The sequence below is a fragment of the Coturnix japonica genome, chromosome Z (assembly GCF_054131305.1).
Source record: "Coturnix japonica strain WE chromosome Z, WE-NBRP24, whole genome shotgun sequence".
NCBI classification, from domain to species: Eukaryota; Metazoa; Chordata; class Aves; order Galliformes; family Phasianidae; genus Coturnix; species Coturnix japonica.
In genome coordinates this window covers 22,636,816-22,662,571 of record NC_140702.1, presented here as the reverse complement: position 1 = coordinate 22,662,571, position 25,756 = coordinate 22,636,816, and the positions used below count along the sequence as shown (strand labels likewise).

The window sequence follows — 25,756 nt, the reverse complement described above, 5'->3', positions numbered from 1 at the left end:
GTGATATGTGTCTGAATGAGGAAGTCAGGTTTACTTTTAGTTCTTTAAAGGAAGGTGAAACTCACAGTTCTGCTATTTTCTGTTTTGTCTGAAATGGTTTGGTAGATTTTTCAAAAATCTGTATATTTAGCTTTCATCTTAATAAACTTATGTGATGAGTAGCAGTTATGTTGAGTATCTAGGCAGTAATCTATTTCTTCATATGATTAGTTAATTTCTGAAGTGGAGTGGAAATTAGTGAACAGGTATGGTTTTAAAAGATGTGACTAAAAATGACTAACGTGTTCCCTCCACTTTGTGAAGTGTACTGCTGGATCTGGCTGGAGTGACGTTAACGTTCTTCACAGTAGCCTTTTGCCTGTTCTGGTGGCTAAATCACTGTCGGTAGCACACCACTGCTTTGGCATCAAGACCTTCTCCTTGTCTTGCTCTTCCCCCACAGTGAGCTGGCTTGGGTGGAGAAGAGGCTGGGAAGAGGCACAGCTGGGATATCTGACCTGAGCTGACCAAACACATGTTCCCACATAAAGCTAATAATGAAAAACCTGCAGTAGTGAAATACGTTTGTTGTTGTCTTTTTGTCTTCCAGAACAGCCACTGCTGAAAGACTGAGTGGCTGAGCCTTTAGACTATGTGTGGAAGGTGCTGAGTTACTACCTATGCATAACTTCAGATTTTTATTTTTTTTTTTCCATTTCCTTTGCCTAGTAAGCTGTCTTTTATCTCAGTGCCTGAGTTATCACACACTTTTGCTCTTCCTGTCATCTCCCCCATCCCACTGGGGAGCAGTGAGCAGCTGTGTGGGTGATTACTTGTGAAATCAAGCAAGACTGAGTTTTTCAGTGGCTGGAAAAGCCTTCTAGTCTGCTTGGTTTGCATCAGAGAATTAAGAGATTTGGTGAGTTACAAGATGAGGAAATGGGTGAGCATTATTTATTCAGTGTACTTGTGAAAGTAAAAGGCAAGGTGGTTAGGTCAGTGCTGTAATGTGAACAGAGTTTTTAAGCACTGAGCATGTTTGGAAAGAAAATAGTTGACCAGTTGGGCTACAGTTCTGTATTGTGGTTCTTGGGTGTTAGAATTCTAACACACCACAGTTCAGTTAGAAGCTCGCCACACAGGGCGTAGGGTTTAAATCTCTTGAAAGTCCCTTGCCTCCACCTTGTTGTACACTGTCTTGTGCACCTCCTTCAGCTAACTCCTGGGAATCCTGTTCTCAGGTGTCCTGCTGTCCTAATGCTCCTGTACAGACAATGAAGACATGTTTGTTATGTATGGGAGGTTAAGTTGTATGTGAGTTCATATTCACTGAGAGATTGAGTTTGCTGCTCTGAAGTAATGATTTTGAGATTTGTACTTTAATCTTCAGCAGGTGAATTTATGGGCCACAAAAAAGTTAAGAAAATAAACTTGTATTTGTAAATGTAAAAGAAAATGCTTTTATTTTTACATTGCTTTTCAGTATTTTTTTTTTTTTGAAATAACACTTGATATACCTCAGAAGCATTGCAAACATGTTACTTACATTTCCCATTCTGTTTTTAGTAGGCACAAGTGTAATTGTTTGTGTTCTTTGGAGTGTGTGTTTAGTGAAGTTGTCAAAGAGAATTGACTTAGGGAAAGCTATTGCTAGAGCTTGTGTTTCTGTTTAATCTTAGTTGTGCTCTATTAACCAGCAGAGAGATACAGGAGAATTTCCAACCAGAATGAGCAATCGTTTTCTCTTACAACTTGCGAACAAAGACATGGAAAAGGATCCTAGAGAAGATCCTACTGAGAGTAAGAGCAGCTACTGTTTTCAGAACATCTAGGAGGCTGATGGGGTTTTGTGTTGTTTTGTTGTTGTTGTTGTTTGTTTTCCTGTCTTCATTTCAGTATAAAAGAGGGCACAGTTACCAGACGTGCTAGAAGGAGAGGAAGTAGTAGGTATGCTGGAGTCATACTGAAACCAACAGGCATCACGTCTTAATCTTATGTCAGAATCTTTATCTTCAGATGAAGCCTGTAGCATGCAGAAGGCCTAAAAGGGTAGGATAATACTCTTCATGTTCCAGACAGCTCCTACAGTCTAAAATTCATCTGCAGAGTTTGTGAACTTTAAATAGCGTGTGCTGGCAAGAACTTTCCAGATGAGGCCCTTCTCATGGTTAGTCTGTAAGGGACAAAGAAGAAGATGCAAGAAAGAGAATGTAGACTGTGACATATTGCTCTTCAAGTCAAGAAGCTTTTAGAAAATAAACCTGAGTGTTCTAGGTGTATTTTAGGGTGGGTGGTTTTTTGGTTTTTGTTTGTTTGTTTTTTGTTGTTCCTTTTACAAAGCTAGAAATCATTTAAAAATCACAAATTTGAGATCCCGAAAGGCTGTTAAAGACAGGGTCCAGGAAGGAGCACTTTTGATGCTGCAGTGTGTTCTCCCTTTAGAACAGTGAGGTGTACTTACTGGCAGCAGATGGGAAGCTGGATGGTTACGTGAATCCTCACAGATGTTGCTGTGAACATTGCTGTAGACTTTGGGGCTGATGTAAGGGATGGGTGTAAGCTGGTGCCATGAAGAGTGCAGGTCTTGACTTACAGACCCACTGATGACCACTGGGATTTCCACTGCCAGCAAAGGATTTATCTTGTGATTTTTGTAGAGGACATGAGACCCGAGGGATGCTTCAAACATCTGAACAGATCTGAAGGGTCACTGGAGAGGCTGAGTCAGTTAAGAGGTGGAGTGCATGAATTCTGGTGATGGAGAAGAACTAATTTGAGATTATGTGGTTAGGGGAAAATTTGGCCGAAGCATTTGTAAATCTCAGCTCTGTGATGTTGTTAGTAGTGAATCCCTTTACAGAGCAGTAGGCTGCTCACTCACAAGGGTAATGCAGAAGGGGCTGTTTTAAAGCATAGGATTTGTCTGACCATCTCCTGCTTTTACCTCATCAGTCTGCTAAGCTGTTTTGGTACCGTGATTGTTCTCTGAAGCAGAGGTGAAAAAGAGGAAATCTGTCTTTCTGTTTTTGTTTTCAATGTATATAACTTGTTTGTAATGCGTAAAGCAAGTTACAGGCACAAAGTATCTGGGAAATGTGCCAGGAAATAAACACACTTTAATTCTATAATGCTAATGACTGCAAGTTGAATAGCTTGACCTCAGACAGAAGATCTTACTTCAAATTGTTGATAATTATATGGCTGATGGTGACTTAGTAGAGCCACTGGCACTGTACTATATCTAAAATTAGATTAGCGTCTGCTTAACCAGTGCTTTAACCAAGAAAGTGACAAGTACTTTTTTTCCTCTTCAAAAGAATTGTTAATTGTTAATTTCATCCACAAATATTTTTTTTATTATTATTATTTTTAATATAATTTTACAGTTACCTGCCTGACTGATTTGTGTTTTATCTTTTTTAACAATATTAATAAAAACAGACACGTATCTTGCATACCTTATACATGCGTTTAAAAACAGATTAAACCCAATGAAAGAAAATAAAATAAATTACAAAAAAGACAGAGGACGCATATGTATTTTTTTTAATATTTTTTTTTTCAAATACTGGCCAATTTTGACAAAATGTTGGGCTTGGGGCTTGTTTTTTGTTTTTTTTTTTTCATAGTTTTCTACACTAGTTTTTGAAATATGTAGTATAAAAGACAAATGGATGCAGGAAGCTGTCATGTTGGCAGATCTGGGAGGACAGCAATACAAATACAGGAAGTCTTTCTGGAAGAAAATCAAACACTAATCTCCTTGTTCAAAAACCATGGGAATTTGTGTTGCAAATCGCTTGGAAAAATTAATCAGTGCAATCTGCAGCCTTTCTCATAGTTATCACATGTTAATTTATGACCCAGTGTAGTAGTGACTCAAACCGTTTTTTTCTCAGTCTGTTGCATGTCCTTGTGAAAGCAGTTGGTGGGCTTGGCAGAGCTCTGATCACATTTTATTGCTGATAATTGGCATTATGGTTGGCATTGTTTGCCATGAAGCAAAAGCTTAACAGAATGTGAAAAATGAACATTTGCTCTTCAAATACACCGACTCTTTGGCACAGAATCGTAGAATGTCTTGGGTTGGAAGGGATCTCAAGGATCATCCAGCTCCAAGCTCCCTGCGACACTCAGGACTGCCAGCTACTAGCTAAGTACTAGATAGATTGCCCGGGGCCCCATCCAACCTGGCCTTGAACACCTCCAGGGATGGCACATCCACAGTGTCTCTGGGCAACATGTTCTCATACTTATCAGTAAAAACTTTACTCTAAATCTTCCCTCTTTTAGTTTAAAACCATTCCCCCTTGTCCTATCACTGTCTACTCATGTGAGAAGTTATTTTGCTCCCTTTAAATATTGAAAAGCCACTATGTGGACTCCGGTGTATTGTTTAAAAGTGTTTTTCATGTTTGATGGACTTCATAAGGCAATGTCTCACTTCTGATCTGTATATTAAGTTGCAATGGAAGAAATTATTTCTGTTCAATCATGTTCTTCAAAACAGGCTTTAAACAATGTTTTTTTACCTATCTGAAATCTTGTGGAATCTTTATCTTAGGGAGTAACTTCTACCTCCTTATTATATTGAAGTAGTTTACTTTTATTAGTATGAAGACTGGTTCTTCTGCTTGATTAATTCATAGCAGCTGTGGGATATATTGTGGTAAAATCAATAGCTTTTATATGTATTTGATTAGTCTGCTCTATCTCATTGTACTGTTAAAATCTAAATGCCTGTAATGGGCATTTTATGTAGTAATTTCTAAAAGAGAGACTTCAAATGTTATTGATTAAATCAAGAGGTTGGATTTTCTTCTATATAACTGAGTGTAGTTTAACAAATAATGTAGAACTGCACATGTTGATATACTGTATCAATTGGGAGCTGATGTTAGTCTTTGACTTCAGGCTTCAAGGGGAGTTGAGCACAAAATGGTTTTACGCTATCAATCCAATGAGCAAAATGCATCCTGGAGCACTCTAATTTATATTCTAATTTCTCTTCTTTTATATATAGAGAGAGAGAGGGAGAGAGACAGATATGCAGGTTATTTTTTTGTTGTTTTTTTGTTGTTTTTGTTCTTTTATGGCCTTAACTAAAAGATAGAAAATTGTTTGCTTATTATTTTTAATTATTGTTTTGCTGCGCTGTTTTTTTTTGTTTTTTTTTTCTTCTGTTAGACCTTATTATTGGAATCTAGATCTTATTTTTTGTACTTGATATGAATATTTGCTCTCCTGGTGGAAGGCAGAATTATTAGTGCAAGTTGTACCCCAGTAACATGCTGTTGCAATTTTTCAGAGGAAAGAAAAATATTAATCAATTTGAAGCTATAGAAGACTTTGATTAAAATATTAAGAATTCTGTATTTAAAACAAACAAACAAACAAAGCAACCTCTTCATGACTGAACTGCCCCGAACTTTCCAAAGTGTTTCAAGGTGACAGCAGGAGGAAGATATGTGTTGGGGCAAGCTCAGTGCTTGCGGGAGTAGGGAATTCTGACTGGTGGTGGACAGGTATGTAGATATAATCACAGAATTGCTCAGGTTGGAAAAGACCTTAAGGATCATCAATTCTAGCCACAACCTAACTGTACAACCCTAACTCTAACAACCCTCCGCTAAATTATGTACCCGAGCAGGTAAATACCTTGTTGGGGAAACAGCAAGTACAGTTAGTGCCTTCTGCATCTCGAAAGTCACAATGAAAACAGAATTGATTGAGATAACTTCTCAAAGTGCATACACTTTGATAAAGAAGAGGTTAAAAGGAACTGTGCAGACTGAGAAGTACCATTCAGAATTTTCTGTGAAAATCCTACACAATTTAGCACAATGTGAAGACTAAAGTGTACCACAGATGGAACAAAATGTTGTCCCATCAGCAAAACATTTGCTCAGACGTATTTTAAAAGTTTTGAATGAGAGTTGCTCAGTGAGGAGAGTATGAAAGTTAAGGGAAGACACATATTCCCTTAGAGCTGAAAACATGTGATATGGATAATGATAGATGAAAGTGAATAAATGATTGGAAGATCAGTGGCTAGCAGGAAAAATATTCTGTTCTACTGCAAATAATAAACAAAACTAACTATGTCTCCTAGATTCTAACAAGGGAATGCAAAACAGGCCAGGGCTTAGAACCTGAGGATTCCTAAAACAGATTTTTAGATTAACAAAATAACTTGTTTAAACTTGTTTAAGGAAGTCTTAACAAAACATTACAGGATGTGTATGCATGCCAGCCAACACAGTAAGGCTATGAGAAGACAGTTCTTATAAGAGAATATGAAGAAATAACTGATAAGGTGATCCTTCTCGTGGTATTTAGCTAGAACTACCTCAAGCCCAGTTTGCTAATATCACTGAATTATAAACTGTTTCATTCTTCAGTAGGGATCAACTTTTTACATTTAAAATGCCCTTCTTGCATTAGGTTTGGATCTCAATTGTTCAGAAAATAAGGACATTTCTAGATTATGTTTTGATTCAAAACTGCTATTTCACTCTTACATGCAAGTACACATGCACACAATTACTTCTTTTTCTGTTGTTTTTTTTTTTCCTGTTACTTGCTTACTTTTGAATATAGTAGTCTAGTTTTTGTGAGAAACCTCAAAGAACATTTCAAACATGCTAGTTAGAATCATTAGGAGATGTCTTAGAGACCTTTACTGATGCCCTGACTGCAAAAGGGCTCTCAGTGTGTGTTGCCAGGTGGGAAAAGATCTTCATATGATGTGGACATCCTACACTCAGCACCAGATCTCCTGCCCCACAGAGCAAATTCAGATTGTCCCCAGTGCTTGTGAATTTCCAATTCCAGGGGAGCAGAAATCCAAATAATTTAGTATAGAATCATAGAATAGCTTGGGTTGGAAGGTTCCTTAAAGGTCAAGCAGTGCCAACCCCTGCTGTGGACAAGTTGTCCAAGGTTGTGTTGATCAGTTTATGACTGAAAATGCTGGTTGAGCCTGCTCTTTTAGAGTGATGGCTTCTGGCTTTGGGATCTCAACAGGAATTTGTTGTTCCTTATCAGCTGCACCACTAAGCATCAGCAAACTTGCTGAGGGTACACTCAGTCCTACTGCCTGTATTTTCTGTATAGATGCTGAAGAGCACTGGTCTAAGATGAACCCAAGGGGAACACCACTCAAGAACAGCCTCCACCTGGATATAGAACTGTTCACCAAAACACTGTCTGTAACCATCCAACCAGCCCTTTATCCACCAAATATCCATATTTCTCTAACTTAGTGATAAGGATGTGGTATGGGACCATGTCAAAGGCCTTGCAAAGGTGGAGGCAGACAGCATCAGTTGACCTTGCTTTTTCTACCTATGCCATCACTCCATCACAGAATGCCACCACACTGATCAGGCAAGGAAGTATTTATACTTCTGTTAGTATCTGATCTCAGTGATGTTGTCTGTATGTCACATGCATAACTCATATAAGAGTTTAAACTATTTTATCAAGAAATCTCTTCTGGCATGTTAGCTGCTATGAGATTTTCAAGTCAGTTCAAAACAACTGACAGGCCAGTAGCATGTAAATAAAACTGAAATTTAATGCAGGCCATTGTTCTCATATGTAATCTGCTTTGCAGCCCTTATCTATGAGCACAGTCCTGTGTCTTTGCTGGTAACCTGACAAATCCTTCTGAAAGTTATTTCTGTGAAGGTAGGCCTTCACTGTTAATGACTCTTAAGAGAAATGCATCTGTATTTTCCAAAAGGGCAATTGATGTATATGCAAAATATACTTGGAAATTTGTTTTATGTTCTCAGAGTACTTGTGCTCATCTGGTGTCTAAATAATGTGAATTATAGTTCCTGTGAGAATAGCCATTACAGATTTTTTTGCCTGTTTGGTCATTAATATATTGTTCACAGAATGAAAGTGAAACCTCAGTTTTCAGTTTCAGTCACACCATAGCTGTCTTGAAAAAAGACATCACTTTCCTACTATGACATGTTTAATGTTTTAGAAGCTGCATCAATTCTCTTTTCACAGAAGCTCTTGGAGACATCTCTTGTTAGTGCTACGAATAACTTACAATTTTGAAAGTAAAGTTATACAAGCATGGGCTAGTATCTCTGCACTCCTGTAATTTTCAGTTAGCCCAGCAATTGAAATTTAGGGTGAGCCTTTATACTACAGTTTGGTTCTCTATGAACGTGCTAGAGCAGGATAGCGCACTGTTACTTTCTAGAGGAATGCCGACAATTTCATTAGTGAAATCTAATGCGGAACAGCTGCTAAATCACATTTTTCTTTCTTGTATAAAGCCTATTTAAAGATAATTGCAGTTGCTTTTTAAAAATATACATAGATAAGTACTCCAGCAACTTCTGTAGATTAAGTGCAGAATTGTAATAAATATGTATTGTTTATTGCTTAAATTGCACATTCACTTTGCTTTCTTTTTTTATTCCGTAAGCTTTCTATCTCCTATTTCTCCTTTCTTCCAGAGTTTGCTATTTGCAGATGGAAAATATAAGTAACAACCAACTTCTTCAAAAAGGAGGATTTTCCTAGTAGAAAACTTGACATTTCATTGAAATTATTTCTAATAAAAGTATAATAGTGCACACTTTCATTCCTACTGTTTCTTCCTTAGATCTTAAAGATCAACAATTTCATAGACCCACTGTACCCATAATAGTGTGAAAATAAGAACATTTACCAAAGCTTCATAGCTAAGTGAAGAAATTATCTGTCTTCAGTTGAGTTATGTTTTGTACAAGCAGTTTTGTTTTGAGGCACAGGTGTTTAGAAGAACAACTTTATCTATTTATTTATTTTTAATTTCTGATATAAAGTTCAGCTTTTGCTCACATTCTGGAATACCTAACCATGACAGATATGAGCAGGGTGTCAAGTGTCTCAGTGCTAAGCTTTGCAGGGGTATGACAACGTGATGCTCTTCCAGCCTAATAAGATCCTGGCTTTGTAGATGTGCTTTGTGGTGGCCCTTGCCTTTTAAAAATTAGGCCCCACAGACATACACTTCTATTTTCTTTCAGAAGTTACTGAAGCAGATGGAAGATACTGTTATTCATTCTCATGTTTTAGTACAGTATTTGGCACAGAGTGCTTGCAGAGGACCTGAAAACTTAAAGTTATTTCTTCTAGAGGTGACAAACTGAGTCCCATATTTTTCTGCAGACATGGTTTGTCATATATTTTTTAGTGAGCATTTCTGAGGAAACAGTTGTCTCTCTGTCCTGCTGGAGTGCTTCTGCATTATAATAAAAAACATAATCTTACTGTTTAACACAACAAGCTGCAGTCACTGATTCATCAGTGACCAAAAGAGGGGTCTTTCTTTGCTTTGGCTGAATTTTCTTATCAAATATCTTAAGCGGCTTTTTCGTCTTTCAGTCTTCTAAACCAAGCTCAATATTTACTTTTTGGATATGAAAAGTGAAGGAGATCATTTGGTTTCAAATGAGAGTGTTCTAATGGCTTGAAAATACTGCTTAAATGAGTCAGTGGTTGAGACAGTCTTATAAGTATTCCGTACAGTGGCTGAGAAGACCCTCTTCTTTTTTTATAAAAATTACTGCCTTATAATTCCAAATAATATGTGGTTTATGTGGCTTATGGCTGTGGAGGATTCCAGCTGTGATCCCAAAATCTTTTTATGTATGAGCAAAGAGTTCATATGCTTACATGGTTTTAACAGGCAAGTGATTCTTAATTCAGAGGCAAAAGAAATGCAGTGCTATACAGTAACTTGATACTTCTTTATCCTTAGCAGATCCTTTTCTTATTGAGGTGGTTTGCCATAAGTTGATAAGGCTGCCTTGGGAGCACAGCATTCGACAATAGTTCAAAGCAGAATATATATTCCCCCTATACCAGGGAAGTTGGGCTTTTTTTGTTTGTTTGTTTGTTTGTTTGGGTTGGGTTTTGGTTGGTTGGTTTGTTTGGTTGGTTGTTTTTTTTTTTCAAGACAGGAAATAGTAAGCTTCAATATGTTTTGCCATATCCAGAAAAGACTGTGTACACAGCGGTTAAATATATGTAGAAAGATGGTAACACTTAATGGCAGCCTGCTGGCCATGCCCACTGATAGCTGGGGCAAAGTAATGTGTGTTCCATGATCATATTCACCATTGATGTCATTAATTTTTTTCATTCTCTTTCACAGCAAGGTTTCCATGCAGAGTTTCTTGAGTGGCGTTTTAAGTCTTCTTCATAAGCAAAAATTTAAATGTGGAACTTAGCAATGGGAGATGATGAGATAATGGGGAAAAAAGTAAAAGCAGTCCTTAATATTGATGTAATTAGCTAAGCTTAGTTGAAAGTGAATGACAATTTGCTGAATGTTTCATCTCTTCATTAAGCAGTGATTTCTGTTGCTGAGGTAATTGTACATACTGTTTCAAAATACTGTACATTGAAAGATGTAAAGCAGTCTCATGCAAACCCTCATCAGTGACTCCATGGTGGCTGTTTAACTCTCAGTGTTATTTGTATTTGAATCCTTTCATGCTTTCTTTATGGAGTATGCTACCTAATACATTTTTAATTATCACATTAATGTATTTAATTAATACAGTTGAGAGGGTCAGATGAAGGGCTGTTTATATCACCGACGCCATTAATCCCACTGAAGATATGAAAGTTCAAATATAAGGAGCTGAGAAATAGTAGAGGCCTTATTCCTTCAGAGTTTGTTATTTCAACTAACGTTTTCTAGAAAATAACCTAAATAAATTGAGTTGCTTCACTAAAGACAGTGGAAGTTTCAGCTTTGCCTATGGGAAAGTTAAAGTCAAACAAGTGACTCAACTTTCGTATTTGGGAATAATTACTTAAAATGACTACAGGTAAAAGCATAGTTTTATGGTAATCTGTGCGATGCTTCTGTGACAGGATACCTCTTTCTTCAGTATAAGTTGCTATTCGTAATATGCCATCCAGCATGCCATCCAACCAAATTCTGGGTCTAAGACCCAGTCTTCTGTCTGCTAAACTGTCTGGTGAAGTAGGTCCTTCCCTTGCCTGCTGTCGTGCAGATACTGGATGCCAAGTGGATAAATATGTTAAACAGAGAGGAGGTGCCAGGCTATGCTCCTCTGGCCAACAGTTTAGCTTTAGAAGGAGATTCGTCTGCAACACTGTGTTTGTCAGCTTGTGGGTTTCACTCATTTTAGTAGGCTCGATGTTGTCATCCAAAACATCCTAGAACAGTGAATTTAAAAGTTCAGTAGTACATTCTGTGGAAAAATACTTTCATCTGTTTGATCTAGACATACTAATTAATTTATCCATTGGGTACATAGCTTCTATACTGCAGTCCTTCTGTTTAAGTCATTAAAACCCTCTTTGCCCTCTTTACACACTACAGAAGTTTCATTACTTTTTTCTTCTGGTTTTTGACTTCTTGTTTGTTTTGGAGAATTATTTTAAAGAATGTAATTGAGACAATGTGCAAGCTCTAGCTTCTTCTTGTACTACATCTTTTCACACTATCTTTTCCCCTATGTTACTCCTTAATTTTATGTTTTCAAATACCATATAAAATTTAAAGCTCAATTAAAAGTACTCTCTCAATTTAGTGACTGTAGAAGGAAAAGAATTTCACTGCCAGGCAAGCATACATAAATAGATTCACACTGAAAATGACCTACCTCTCTGTTAACAGAGCTTGATGTGTAATCTTTAAGAGCTATTTGGAATTATAAACTTTTGTGTTTCCTCCTATTCAAACAAGATCAGAGAAAACAATTAAAAATACACTGAAATACTCACAGTCTGATTCTGATCTACCATACTGGGCAACATTATCGACTTTGATACACAGATACAGCAAGTAAAAGCATTAAATATGCTAAATTATGAGGTAGTTCAATGTAGCCCATCAGTTCAGATTTTCCTTGTTAATGCCAGGATAGCCTTGAGAAAGCACATTATGTGTTCTAATCTAGTCAGAATTTATCTATTCCACAGTAGCAGAAAAAATAATTGTCATCGGAATTCTCCATTTAGAGTTATGAAGATTGACAGAAGTTGTTTAATGTATTTGTTATTGTGAAATATCATTTATCCACTGTCTTTTAAAGAGATATCTATATTTTTGATAGCTTATTTGAATTGCATTTTTGTCAGTAGCTGCAAGGAGTCATAACCAGGTAGCAGTATGTTATTCAATTAACATTTTGTCTGAAATCATGCTTTTAATAGTGCACTCCAGTTTTATAAATGCAAAGGTATTTTGCTAGGTGTAAATGGAAGTCTGGGCGTTTTGACTGCAGATTAAACTATAGGTGATATTTTCAACTGTCAGAAATAAGTTCAGTATTTTTATAGGCCAAAATACTGTCATTTCATGAGCACATAAGACAAGCATGTCTTTTACCAATGATTATTAGGTTATTATACATATTAATGTATCTCACATTCATTCGGGCAGGCTTATTTCTTTATTTGGTTTTTGTTTGTTTGTTTGTTTGTTTTACAGCTTTCTGCTATAAAAGCTCATACTCATACTAATTTCCCTCAAAATTCCATTCATTTTATCAGATAGTAACAAATTACAATAGTATGCTGCTGATACAAGGCTTAAGACCAGTGAAGCGAACACCTAATTTGTAACTTGTACTGCGTGTTACCTGGTCTGTTCCCAGTATCAAACGATCGATTATAGCAATTGTAGATTTGTGCTGGTGACTGGGGACAATCATTTTGATGGAAACTTTACTGCCTAATCAAAGAAGGAAGGTTTTATATTATATTCTACTCACATTCTGTTTTTCATTTTCTTTCACTTTCTTTCAATTTCTTTCATGCAAGGTTGAGTTAAACTGTTTCAGCTCAGCTGACGTTAAGAAAAGATGAATGTTTGTAAGGATGTAAAGGCATTGTGAAATATTATAAAGAAATAGAAATATGCTCAAAAGTAGATTTAGAATGTCCAGATCTCAAGAACTTTGAGGATTTGTTGGCTGCAGTGGTAACAAATGCTTAAGTTCTTATTTTCTAATATAATTTTATTGATTCTGATGGAGATACAGCAAGTATGGCATAGGAACTTCTACATAAAGTTTTCCTACCTCTACTTCCCTGTATGTAGTTGAAAACCTTCTTGCAGTTCTTGAAATAGCAAGAATTGACCTGCAAATATCTCAGATTACAAAGGTATCTTAAACTCTACAGATAAGGTATCAGTAGTTTGCCTTGTTGACTTACAGGTAGTTTATGACCAGTTCTGAACTCTGCATGCAGTACAGGAATTGTTGGATTCCATCTAGTCCCCTACTTTTGCCCATTCTATCTGCATTCACTTCAGCCGTGTTCTACCTATTCTGTAATGTCAGACAATTGTGTTACCTTCTTGATAGTAAGTGCAGTCAGTAACACATTTGGACTGCAGTGCTTGGATATCTTTTTTCATTTTTAAGAGCAACCAAAGAGATAAATTTACTTTTTCTACGACAAACAGAAGATGTGCTTTTAAGTTCTGAAATTGTGAGATGCTCTTCATTATGCCTTTAATACTTATTTCTGTACAGAAGCTCTCAGTAAGAAGTTGTGGCCCTCTCAGGTACACCCATTTACTGTTAACTTTCTTCTCTGCAGTAATCATTTCACAAGGTTGGATAAGTTTGACTTTCAGTCTGCTGTGCCTATGATACAAAAGTGTTGAGATTAGCTTTTTCAAAACCTTTTTTACAACCAAATTTTCAAAAGTAACAGTAATAAAAAAATCATGGGATCTAAAAAAAAAACCAACAACTTTTAAAGTCATCTGGTCAAAACATCAACGTAACTGGGTCCACCATTAAACGTTGTCCCTAAATGTCACAGGACACAATTGACAGTTCTAGCACTTCCCTGGTCAGCCCATTTCAATGCCTAAAAACCCTTTCCATTCTTCTTAATATCCAGTCTAAACCTCCTCTGGTGCAACTTGAGTGGTTCTTCTTATACTGTCATGTGTCTCCTGTGTAAAAACATGGACATCCCTCTTGCTACAGCCTCTTCTAAGGTGGTTAGAAAGAGAGTTGAGGTCTTCCCTCAGTCTCCTCCATACTGAACAACCTCGTGTCCCTCTGCCACTCCTCGTAAGTCTTTTTCTAGTCCATTCACCAGTTCTGTTGCACTTCTCTAAATATATTCCGGCCACTCAATATGCATTTTGTAATAAGAAGCCCAAAACTGAGCACTGTATTCAGGGTGTGGTTCCTGTAGGGTCTGTGTTTTGGAAAAGGGAAACTGAAGAGGCCAGATGCAATGAGAAGATTGTTACTAATATTACATAGCATCTGATGCTTTTGAGACTGTTCGTTGTTTGACTGAAAGTACATTTTTGTTGTCTTTTCTCATTTGGGTGAGTAGATGTTAACAGAGAGTCATTTTTCTTTACCTCTAAATGCTTTTAATATAATCAGGTTGTATACTCTAGGCCTCAACCTTACTGTAACTGTTTAACACAAGGATAACTCTGTTCTTGTAAGGCTAATCTCCCTTGACCCCCTCTAGGAGTGTAGTCATACAGTGCAATGGTTTAGATTTGTGTGGCAATGCTGTGTAAGGAGTTGATTATTTTACCAGTTTACAGCTTCTTGTTGCCATAGCTTGACCGGTACAGCTGTGAATATGGCTGATGTTTATCTGGACCAGAAGAATGACCAGGTTTAAATTTCTAAATGCACTTGTTTTTATGTAATGCTACTGGATCAAGGCTGGGAAAATTACTGTAGCAGCAATAATAGGATGGCCCTCTGAGTAAAGAATTTCATCCTAACATCTAACCTCAGTCTTCCCTTGTTTAGTTTAAAGCCATTACCTCCTGTCCTATCACTATAGGCCCTAGAAAAAATGTGTCCATATATTTCTTAATGGGTGCCTGTAAGTAGAGTACTGAAAGGCTGTAATGAGACCTCTCCAAAGCCTTCTCTTGTCTAGGCTGAACAAACCCAGCTTCCTCAACATTTCTTCACAGGGGATGTGCTCCAGCCATATGATTGCTTCCGTGGCCCTCCTCTGGACCCAGTCTTGACAGTCCATGTCTTTCTTGTGTTGATAAACCAACCTGTTAATTGCACTTCTTTTGCTGCAGCCAAGAATACAGTTTGCTTTCTGTGCTGCAAGCTCAACTTGTTGATTTTAGTACTTCACAGCATGATGCAGTGCAGTGCAGAATACTGCTCCTCCAAGTTCTTCCCCTCAGAACTGCTGTCAGTTCATATTTGTGCTTTGGATTGCCCCAGTTCATGTGCAGGACCTTGCACTTGGCTTTGTTATACTTCAGGATGTTTATCTGGGCACACCTCTCAAACTTGCTCTAGATGGTATCCCTTTCATCCAGTATTTCAACTGCACCACCAGTTTGGCTTTGTCTCTGAGCACTTTCTCATGATCTACATGATTTATTTACTAGTAGTTGTATGAGAAGATTTTAATGTACTTTTTTTTTATCTTTACAGCTACTGGCTGACAAACAAGGTGCACATCAAACGACCCAGCACCGGTCTCCTCATGTACACGCTTGCCACCAGATTTTGTGATGAAATTCACCTGTATGGATTTTGGCCATTCCCAAAGGATTTACATGGAAAACCAGTCAAATATCATTATTATGATGATCTGAAATATCGGTACTTTTCCAATGCCAGCCCACACAGGATGCCATTAGAGTTTAAAACATTATATGTACTACATAACAGAGGAGCACTTAAGTTAACAACAGGGAAATGTGTACAGCAATAAAGCACATGTAAAGTACAGTAAGAAGGACAGAATATGCTCTTCATCATAAAGATGCTGTGGAATGGCAGTGGGATCCCAGTGAGGATATGTTTCAATACCCTTTCAGCCATTGGAAAAAAGAATTTTATCAGAAGTACATAACCAGCTATTATACCTGCAAAGTGCTATAAAACTAAGCTATCTTGACTGCAAGGGTTCAAGTAAGTGCCACTTTCACTAAGAACAAAGTTTGAATGTATACTCAGTAGTGTTTACAGTATCCAATGATACATTCATCATGAATTAAAGAAGAAAAATATAGCCTGCTTACTGCTGACTTACCACTGTGGTCAGAGAGGAAACATCACCTGGGGACAATGTATTTTCTTCTGTAAAGAAACTAGGCTTTGGAAGGAAAAAAAAAATATATATATATATATATCATGATGGAATTGAGTAGAGAAAGTGAAATCCATAAGGTCAAACAAGTAAATGAATTCAGTCAGGGGACTGTTTCTGATTCTGTATTATAACCAGAGCTTTTGTTGCTGTTTTTCTTATGGCTGTTGGTTGGGTTTTGTTGCTTTTGAGTATTTGAGTCCTTAAAGGATTTTGAGGATGTAATGAGTAATTAAAAATACATATTTTATGGAATTCTCTTAGGGGGAAAAAAAACAAAAACACAAAAAACTACAAAAAATAAACACAAAAAAAACAAAAGGGTAGGAGGGTGGAGGGAAACATAAAATACTTTGTCAGTTGTTATTGTGTTGTAACCTACTGTCACACAACTCTTAACCTCCCAATTGTTTTTCTAGCTTCAGTTGTTGATACATGGAAGCACTCAGAGATAGGTCATTTTGAGCCATTTTTTCAAGAGTGTTGCTGTTGTGTTCAGATTTGAAGACATTTACAAAAAGGTGCCCTTATTTTTGGTACCAAAGATTACTCTTACAGTGTGTATACAGCTTTTTCCTTGAAGAAGTAGATTTAGTATGATGTTTCTTTGCTGCTGAGGGAACCATGTTTAAGTTTTTGAACTGAACATCTCAGAAGTGAAGACTCTGTACTTTGCCTATATTATTTCATTCTTCAGAAAAATCTGCAAGGGTAAAGAAATTATTTCATACATTCAAAAATATATGTGATTTTTATTCCTAATTGAATGGAAAACACAGAGTCTAAAGAAACTCAGGTGACATAGTGGAATATGATTCAAGATGAAGAAGTCCAATTAAATGGAAAACAGATGAACTGTAGATCAATGAGTTCTTTTGAAACTTACATTTCTAATGGTGTTGGATGATAACTCCATCTAATATACCTCTTTTCTATCAGCTTGATGTTCTGATGTGTAATTCACTGAAATAACACAGAGCTGCATTATTTTACACTGATTCTTCTGAGCATCAACTTTGTTTATCCGTGAAACTGAGAATTCTTTCCCTCTCTTCGTTCAGAAATAAATGAAGAAGATATAGGAGGGCAAGGAAGGGTCAGTACAACATATAATAGTATACAGTACCCGTGTGCATACAGTATGTTTTAGATTTTCAGGAGCAGGTGAAGTGAAAACACTGTGGTTCCACCCTTTTCATGTAAGGCTAGACTAAGGAGATGGCATGCAGATACCAGGAGTATTTTCTTCTTACGTTTTCAGCTCTAGGTTAGATTTTCATCTCTGGTGATGTTTAGTATATTCATCTTAGTTTGAGCAGTTAATACATAGCAAGGCACTAACAAATGCCAGTCTAACAGAAGCTCAGAAGAGCACCTTAGTGAGCTTTATCTGTTCCTCTGGGAATGGTTTTTTCTTCAAAGTGGTGCCAGGCAATCAACAAAAAGAGAATTCAAGTAAACTAAAATACAAACTGTGCTGCAAGCTGTCCATTTTGAGGTAGTTTGTGACAGTGGGTTACCAGTTGTTCTAGGTTGATATGAATTGCAATGTGCCCTGGAGTTTTCTGGTTGGTTTAATTGCCTTGGTTGTTAGTGCTGTGTTGCCTCTCAGATAACAGGCTTTATTAAAATTACTACTTTTATCATCCAACACTATCCACAACTAATATGGAGTACATACAATAAGAAGAAAGATCCCTAATATTGTGATGAGATCTGCCCCATTGAGGATCAACCGTGGAATATCCACTGACTGAACGTTCCTCAAATTTATCCTCCCATAGGCCATGGTAATTAATTACCAGCCATGTTTTCTAAATACATGTTAAAAATAAGAACCAAGAGCTACATCTGGACAGCCGTGAATATTTTTCCAATTCTCATTGCAGCTCTACATTAAAGAACTCAGTTTCATACATATAAATTTATTATAAATGGTTTAACATCATGTATATTAATGTTTTTGTGGCAGACAGTCTTTCATATTTCATAAAGATAATAGATAAATACCTTTGATTGTTAAGTATTCAGCTTTGGGAAAATTCTTTCTCCCACATCTCTGAGCCACTCTCCACTGAACCTTTCAGAGTTTGGCTTGTTTACATAATCTGATGTCTAGTAAAAACTATATCACTGTTTTGTTAACAATAAAATCAATACATGACTGAGGTCAGCACCTTTTTATTTTTTTTTTTCTTTTAACTTTCTTTTTTTTTCCAATTGATTGCAATCTGAAGAAAAATAGGTGTGGGTTCAGAACATTTTATTAGTGTTTGATCTGGAAAAGTGCTGTGCACTCTTTACAGTGACTTTCCTGGAGAGATGTGTCCAGGATTTAGATGGGGATCTAGATTAGCATATTTCAGGATATTAATCTGAAATTGCACGTTATTTATTTTTAAGAGCACTGTTACTTTGTGTTGGGAAAAGCACAATTGTTCTAAATGTAGATAAAATAAAGGAAGAGTGTTTACAGAGAGCATCATTCCTGCACAGTACTACTGCTACTGAGCATATGTAACACAATTTCTGTGGTTTGAAGTATTGATATGTATTCTGTCAGAATTGTCATGTTTGACACTTTAATATTATTCCAAGTACGGCTATTGGGGATTGTTTTCTTATTTGTACAACTGTAAAATAAAGAATTTTTTTTCATTTTTCTGCTATATTCTACTCCATATTCCTTTCTAATACAGTGTTGATAGTTATTTTTCAAGTATGTGCAAGTTATGAAGATGTGTGGGTGAATGTCTGCTCCCTTAAGGGTGTCAGATTGAGGACTTTCTCAGCACAAAAGGGGATATTAAGACAAGGAGGAAGCCATAAACAAGAATACAGACACAAACCCAGTCAACAGATGGTAACAGAGGCAGTAGCTGGTAAGTCACGCTGCTTGTTAATGTGGAGTGTGAGAATCTCTCTTCCAGTACCATTATTTGATTGAGGACCTTGTCAAGTGGGATACTAGGGAAATAGGGGAAGCAATAAAATACATAGAGGCACAAACCTGGTAGACAAGTGTAATAGAGACCAGAGCAAGAAAACAGCTTGGTAACTCATGTTAATTGATGGACTGACAAGAAACTGCACACAGAGTGGGCCTTTGCTGCTGATAAGGATGCAGACACAAGGGTCTGGGATGTCAGGGGGAGTCAGTGGGACTGTGTCAACTGATAAGGTGACCTGTAAGGGAAGGGAACAGGGGTCAGCAAAATGTTGAACAGATAGAAGAGGTAGGTGGGAAAGGGGCTGGTTGCATGTGAGTAGTTGCCAGTCAGCACGTTTGTCTGACTGAGGTTTGCACCTGGTCGCCACAGCCTGTCCTGTCTATTAAATCCTCTCTCAGTCATCTCTCTGTGTGATCTCAGTCTGTTTCATGTTGGATTATTGGGGTCTGGGTGCTGGCTCCTGGGAAGCGGTGAATGGACTGGGTGCCAGAGCCCAGTGTCAAACTGGGGGCATCAGACAGCTGGTTGTGCACAGGCAGGTGAGAGGCCCGGGGTGTGGGCAGAGGGGCTGTGCTGTGCTGTGCTGTGCTGTGCTGTGCTGTGCTGGGAGTGGTGGGTGTGTGAGTGCCGGTGTTGTCCCATGGATGTTGCATGTGGGCGTGCAGCAGGGCCTGCTGGCTCTGTCAGCCCCAGGGTGGGAGGATGAGCCCCTCATGTGTGGGGTCCTCTGCGTGGGGCTGCTGTGGGCAGCACCTGGGCTGGGGCCTGCTGAGTAGCAGCCATGCAGCAGTAGCTGAGCCAGAGCAGGTGGAGGAGGCTGCCCTGCCCCTCATCATGTAGCAGTAAGTGCAATAAGTTACTTGCACCCTGCAGTATCTGAACCATGCCACAGCTTAAAATGAGAAAGTGGGGTCATGGTTTATACTTGGTATCCATTTGCTAGTATTGCTGGGGTGATGTTGATCATTGCTGCCAGCAGCCCAATTCAGTGGTTCCAGGCCTGGTCACCAGCTATCCCCATGTGTGTGATAAAAAATCTGGCACAGTTAGACTGCTTTGAGATAAGACAATCCAGGTACATCCATGGATTTGTTTTATAGCCAAATTCTATAACTTAATGCAGAGACGAAGTACACAGAAAGCAGCTGGACTGCAAAGCTTCAAAGCCCAGACAGTTTGTTTTTAAAGGCTTAAAGTGGGAAAAAAGTGACTACTGTCAGGCCTGTTGCTTCTGGGTGCTGCAGCATAGCTGGATTTACCATCTTGCAGGAGCAATCAGTCCCTTCAACCCGTACCCCAGTGAGACAGTTTCAGAATGGGACTTCCAAAATCCAGAAGAGGAAAAGTGGTTTCAGCATTGTAATGAGGGGTTAGCAACCCTGTGCTGGAGAAACAACACAAAGATTTGAGGGATTAACAGCTCAAAGTGTAGACAGAGGCTTAGCAATGGCTACTGATTATAGGATAAGAGAAGCTGTTAAAAGCAGGGGATTGCTTCATGCAGCTGAGCCTGTGTACTGACAGGATCAAAAACTCCTCCAGGTGCAGTGTGGAGTCCATTGGCCACAACAACAGTACAAAGCAAGTAGGAAGGACTGTTGCATCAGCATACCCAAGGTGTACTAAATACCAGGAGAGGGCAAACAGGAGAGGTTGGTGATTTTCTCACAGATAGAAACTGGAGGAACCCAAGTTGATCTCAATCATTCTCATACTTTCAAACTCTCAAGCACTCAACACCTGTCTGTGATACACAAGAAGTCTGTTCCGCTGCCAGGCATACACCAGGGCACTGGCTAAAGCTTCAAACCCTGTCCTGGGCCCCAACCATGCTTAGCAACAGGACCAAAAGATTGATCAATCTTTTCAACACTCCCATCAGAGTTCTTAAATTCCCTAAATGATAGACATACAGACATACACTCAAGACATAAATTTAGGTTTCGGTTGGTTGACTCCAAATCTTTTTTTACAAGTCTCCATGCCTTTTTCCTTGGGAGGCTGCTGCAGGACATGGCTTCAGAAGTGTTTAGAAAACACAGTGTCATCTTTGGCAGTTTCCTCTGGACCCGGGGAAATTTAGAGGAACAGAAGCCACGAGAGGTGCCGTGAAAGGCACTCAGACTAGGGCTGTTAAAATTGGCTGGACACCCCAAGAGGGGCAGGTCATGAGCTAAAGAGCCTTGATCTCTTAGAGTCATCCAGAGAGGCTGCTCTACCTGCAGCAATTAGTCTCCAGCTGGGGTAGGAGTCAAATAGACTGCTCCCCAAACAGTCCTCCCCACCTGAGGGCGGTAAGTGGGCCCCATGGGCATCCCACCCTGAATGTGGCATTTTTCCTTTCCCACTTGAACATGACTCTTCTCAGCATGAGTGTTCTCATATAGTGAGGGACACCAGGAGCTGCTAGCTTTGGCAACAAAAGCTGCACCTGGGCTCTGAAAAGAACACCCTTTTAGGGAGGTTTCACATTTCATTTTCCTCTGGGTACTCTTTTCTCTTTTTATGTTTTGTTTTCCGTTTTCCTTCCAGTTTGTGTGGGAAAGATGAAGCTAACCCCAGCCATAGACTTAATTACGCCAAAATTCAACCTGAATTGCTTTTGTAAATGTTACCACTTATCCTCAACTGCATCAAAGCACTCCACCAAATATTCCACTGCAGGAATTTCTTTTGTGAGCAAAACAGAAAAAACAAGTAGTCAATCTCTCACCTGATCCCTCAGATTCTGAAATATCCTCTTGGAAACTGATGAACTACATGAAGAAGGAGGTGGATTTCTCATATTGCAATTTCTAGATGTTGGTGCAATTGGGAATCTAATTGCTGCTTTCTATACTGGCAGTGCTTTCTCTTCCTGGACTCGACTGTGTGTAAATGAATTTACAACAGTTCTTACTGGGTTGCGCCCACTCAGCTCTTCAAAATCTCCAGACTTCCAGATTCCACATATTGCGGATGTTTAATGTGCTTCACCATGACCTTTGTCTCCAGCCTGAAACTCAGAACTCCACTTTAACTCCCCCTTTTCTGCTGTGTGCTGAACCAGTCCTGGTCACACAGGCTTTTCTCACAGGCCAAGTGTTCCAGTGTCTCAGTAGCCTACAATGAGCCCCTCTGACTTGCTGGTGTCACTCTTGTCTGTGGCCCCAGAAAGGAGGCAGACGAAGTGTCCATCGTGACACACCAGCCATAGGGTGCTTCTTACCATGTTTTGTCTATGCTGATGATGTTGTAGCTCTAAGACCAAGCTCAGATTTCTAGCTCCTCTTCCTTCTTCCTCACAAGTGAGAATGAGGAGAGGGACAGCAGGTACCACTGCTAACAAAGCCTTTGCCCTAGCTGTCTTTATTCTTTCTGCCTTCTCTGTCGCTGTGCCCACTGCATCCTGATATTCCCCAGGATAGTGTTATGTGCAGTGGCATGGATTATGGATTTGTGGATTTGCTGAATCATGTTTGTAACTGTGTACTGCTGATTGGATTAATTTAATTAATTTACATGACTGTATTTATTGGGTAAGTGCTGTCTTTTGATTACCTACTACAGCAAAAATTTAAGTGTATAACTGATAATCGGTAACCATGACCATAAAAAATTCTTGAACTGTAGTCAAGATCTGCTTACAGCAGCAGCAGAGGCTCTGAATCACAGAATTATCACAGAATCACAGAATTACCCGGGTTGGAAGGGACCTCAAGGATCATGTAGTTCCAACCCCCCTGCCTAGCAGGGCCACCAAACATACACATTTACTAGATCAGGTTGCCCAGGGCCCTGTCCAACCTGGTCTTGAACACCTCCAAGGACGGGGCATCCACAACCTCACTGGGCAGCCTGTTCCAGGACCTAGCCACCCTTCTAGTAAAGAACTTTCCCCTAACATCCAACCTAAATCTTCCCTCCTTCAACTTAAAACCATTTCCCCTAGTCCTGCTATTATCAGCCCTTTCGAAGAGTTTACTCCCCTCCTGGGAGTAAGTTCCCTTCAGGTATTGAAAGGCTGCAATGAGGTCACCTCGCAACCTTCTCTTCTCCAGGCTGAACAAACCCAACTCCCTCAGCCTGTCCTCATAGGGGAGGTGCTCCAGCCCCCTGATCATCTTTGTGGCCCTCCTCTGGACCCTTTCCAAAATCTCCATAATCTTCCATATCTCTCTGAAGCATGTCCAGAGAAGGGCACTGAAGTTGTGAAGGGTCTGGAGCACAAGTCTTATGGTGAGCAGTTGAAGGAAAGGGGATTGTTCAGTCTAGGGAATAGAAGGCTCAGGGAAGACCTTGTTGCTCCCTACAGTGTCCTGAAAGGAGGTTCTGGTGAGATGGGAGCTGGCTTCTTCTCACAGATAACAGTGGTAGGATGAGAGAGAACAGCATTAAATTACACCAGGGGAGTTTCGGGTTGGATACTGCAAAAGCATTTGTTTTCTGAAAGAGTGATAAGGCGTTAGAACAGCCTTCAAAGGAAGAGGTGGAGTCACTGTGCCTGGTGGTTTGCAAGGAAAGTGTAGATGTGGCACTGATAGACATGGTCTTGAGTGGTGACAGACACGGGTTAATGATTGGACTAGATGATCTTATTGGTCATTCCAACCTTAATGGTTCTATGATTCTTTTCAGATGCCCTTTCTCTTGTAGTCTTTAACAGTGGCTTGGCAAGCCTGAACTTTCTGTAATTGGTTTAAGCTTTCTTAACCTCCTTATGTCTTTTCTGTCCCAAAACAAATACATAATTCAAGGAGATGTTCCCACCATTTTCTCATAGCAGAACTTGAAAGATATGTGAACTGTGTTTACTGTGGCTGACCAGTATCTGAGAGTTACCCAGATATAGTGTGCAGATGTGCAGGCTGATATAGTAGTATCCTATGGGCATTCCCAGAAATCTTCCTGCCATTCTGTTAATATGCTAGGATGCTATCCAGGATTAAAGCCCCAGATCAGTGCATAGGTGAGAAAGTAATTAGTTCCAGAGTCAGGCTGGGCATGGGGGAGCAGCCAGAATCCCAACTAGCTGAAAATACACACTATGCATTAAAATAATCTTGAAATAATTGCCATCATTTATATCTCACAAATGCAAACATCTGTGCTTTTTTTAAGCTGGCCTTTTTTTTGCTGCAAGTTGTTGAGCAGTCAGTCAATTTGTGAATCCCAGCAAAGCAAAATCAGACTCACAGAATGTTGCACCAAAACAGAAAGGCGGAAAACAGAAAATGTGCTGTTTCCCTGGATGGTACCAAATAGGCAGGTACAGGCTCTGTTTACGCTGGTGCCCACCTCTTTTCAGATAGTACCTAAAAAAAAAACCAAAAATAGGTGCTGCCCAGGTAATGTTTCTCAGCCTTTATTCTATTCCTTACTACTTCCTAAATATTGTTCTTAGGTGCTTTTGTTTAGATGCTGACAGCTGCTGTTAAGTTCAACTCAACTGCTTTCCTTTGCTATCAAGTATTTCAGACTCAGCTTCATGGCTCAGCAGCTGTTCTGACACGTTCATAACCTTATATCCATCAATTGCTTTGCTAGGCTAGCCAAAAACACCCTTTGGCCCAAAAACTTCAAGAGTGATGCCTAAGCAGGTGATAGTTCTCACATTTTCTTTCATAATTCTCACAGTTCTCTTTCACAATTCCCCGATAAAAGACAAAAACTGTCAGAGCAAAGGTTAATAACATTATAGTAGCAACACCACCAACAAATAAGAACAACCAACAAACCAAACTCAGAAAGCAAGTAACAAAATAAGAGTAGATGACTTCAGCTCTCCTCCTCTTTCACTCCTGATAAATTCACAGGAGTGAATTTCCTCTCCAGGGTTGCCCATTTTCTCTCCAAATTCTCTGATCATACTCCTGCTGCACCTTTGGCAAGTACAAGCTGATTCCTTAATCTATGTGCAAAGAGAGAATATTGGAAGTATGAGGCAGTGTTATGTAGTGATACAACCACATGGCAGAAAAAAAGCTACTGTTGTATGGTACCATTTTTGGATTCACTGCTTATTTTTCGAAGAATGATGAAGTAGCCTGGATCCTGCATCTTGGTAATGTTCTCTGACCTGCTTCTACAGGATGGAGAATAGTGCTCTGTAATATACAAACAGCAATGAGTACTATAATAGCTCCAACTCTCTTCATTAAACAAGAATGTCTGAAGCCCTATTTTTACATCAAGTGATGTCCTGAAGCAACCTCAGATGAGGATTGTGCCAGCTGTGCCAGCTGTATCACTGCTTGTCCACCTTTCATCCTTTCTAGTGTCTTCCAGAGTCCCCTCACTGAGCTGCTTGCATCTTCAATAATCACACCAATATCCACCACTGCCGCATGAGGCAGAGGATCTATTTTCTGAAGGCAGGAGAAACTCATAACTCAGACAGGCAAAGGTGCCTGTAATGCCTGTTTCAGCTTTGCGAGGACTGATTAATTTCTCCTAATAAATCTGTACACCAATTAGGGATCAGGCTGATACATCTGGGGAATTATAGTGTACCTTGTCTTCCCTATAGTAGCAAAATAAGTATGTTTAGTCCTTCATCATTTTCTTCGCCCCGTGCTGGTCCCTCCAGGTAAGTTACTAGGATGAACTGACAGACAGGCAGTTCTGTCATACAAGTTATCACTGACTTAGCAAATTGGAAGTGAGCTGTAAGCAAGGACAAAGCTATGTGGCTTTATCAGTTGTAAAAGAATGGCAAGTGAATAGGAGTCCAC

General features: G+C 39.0%; 1 protein-coding gene across 5 annotated transcripts in view; it reads left to right on the top strand.

Annotated features, from left to right (window-relative positions):
* Positions 1-18,761, top strand: part of ST8SIA4 (ST8 alpha-N-acetyl-neuraminide alpha-2,8-sialyltransferase 4) — a 50,716-nt gene extending 31,955 nt beyond the window's left edge. For 4 of the 5 annotated variants that reach the window (XM_015849477.3, XM_085529473.1, XM_032441311.2 and 1 more), the window contains one exon: positions 15,432-18,761. In XM_015849477.3, coding sequence (XP_015704963.1) covers positions 15,432-15,714 — 283 coding nt within the window. In that variant the 3' untranslated portion in view covers positions 15,715-18,761. Of the gene's footprint in view, positions 1-8,462 lie in introns of all 5 variants that reach the window. The other variant, XM_085529472.1, reaches the window with a different exon arrangement.
* The last annotated feature ends 6,995 nt before the right edge of the window (positions 18,762-25,756 follow it).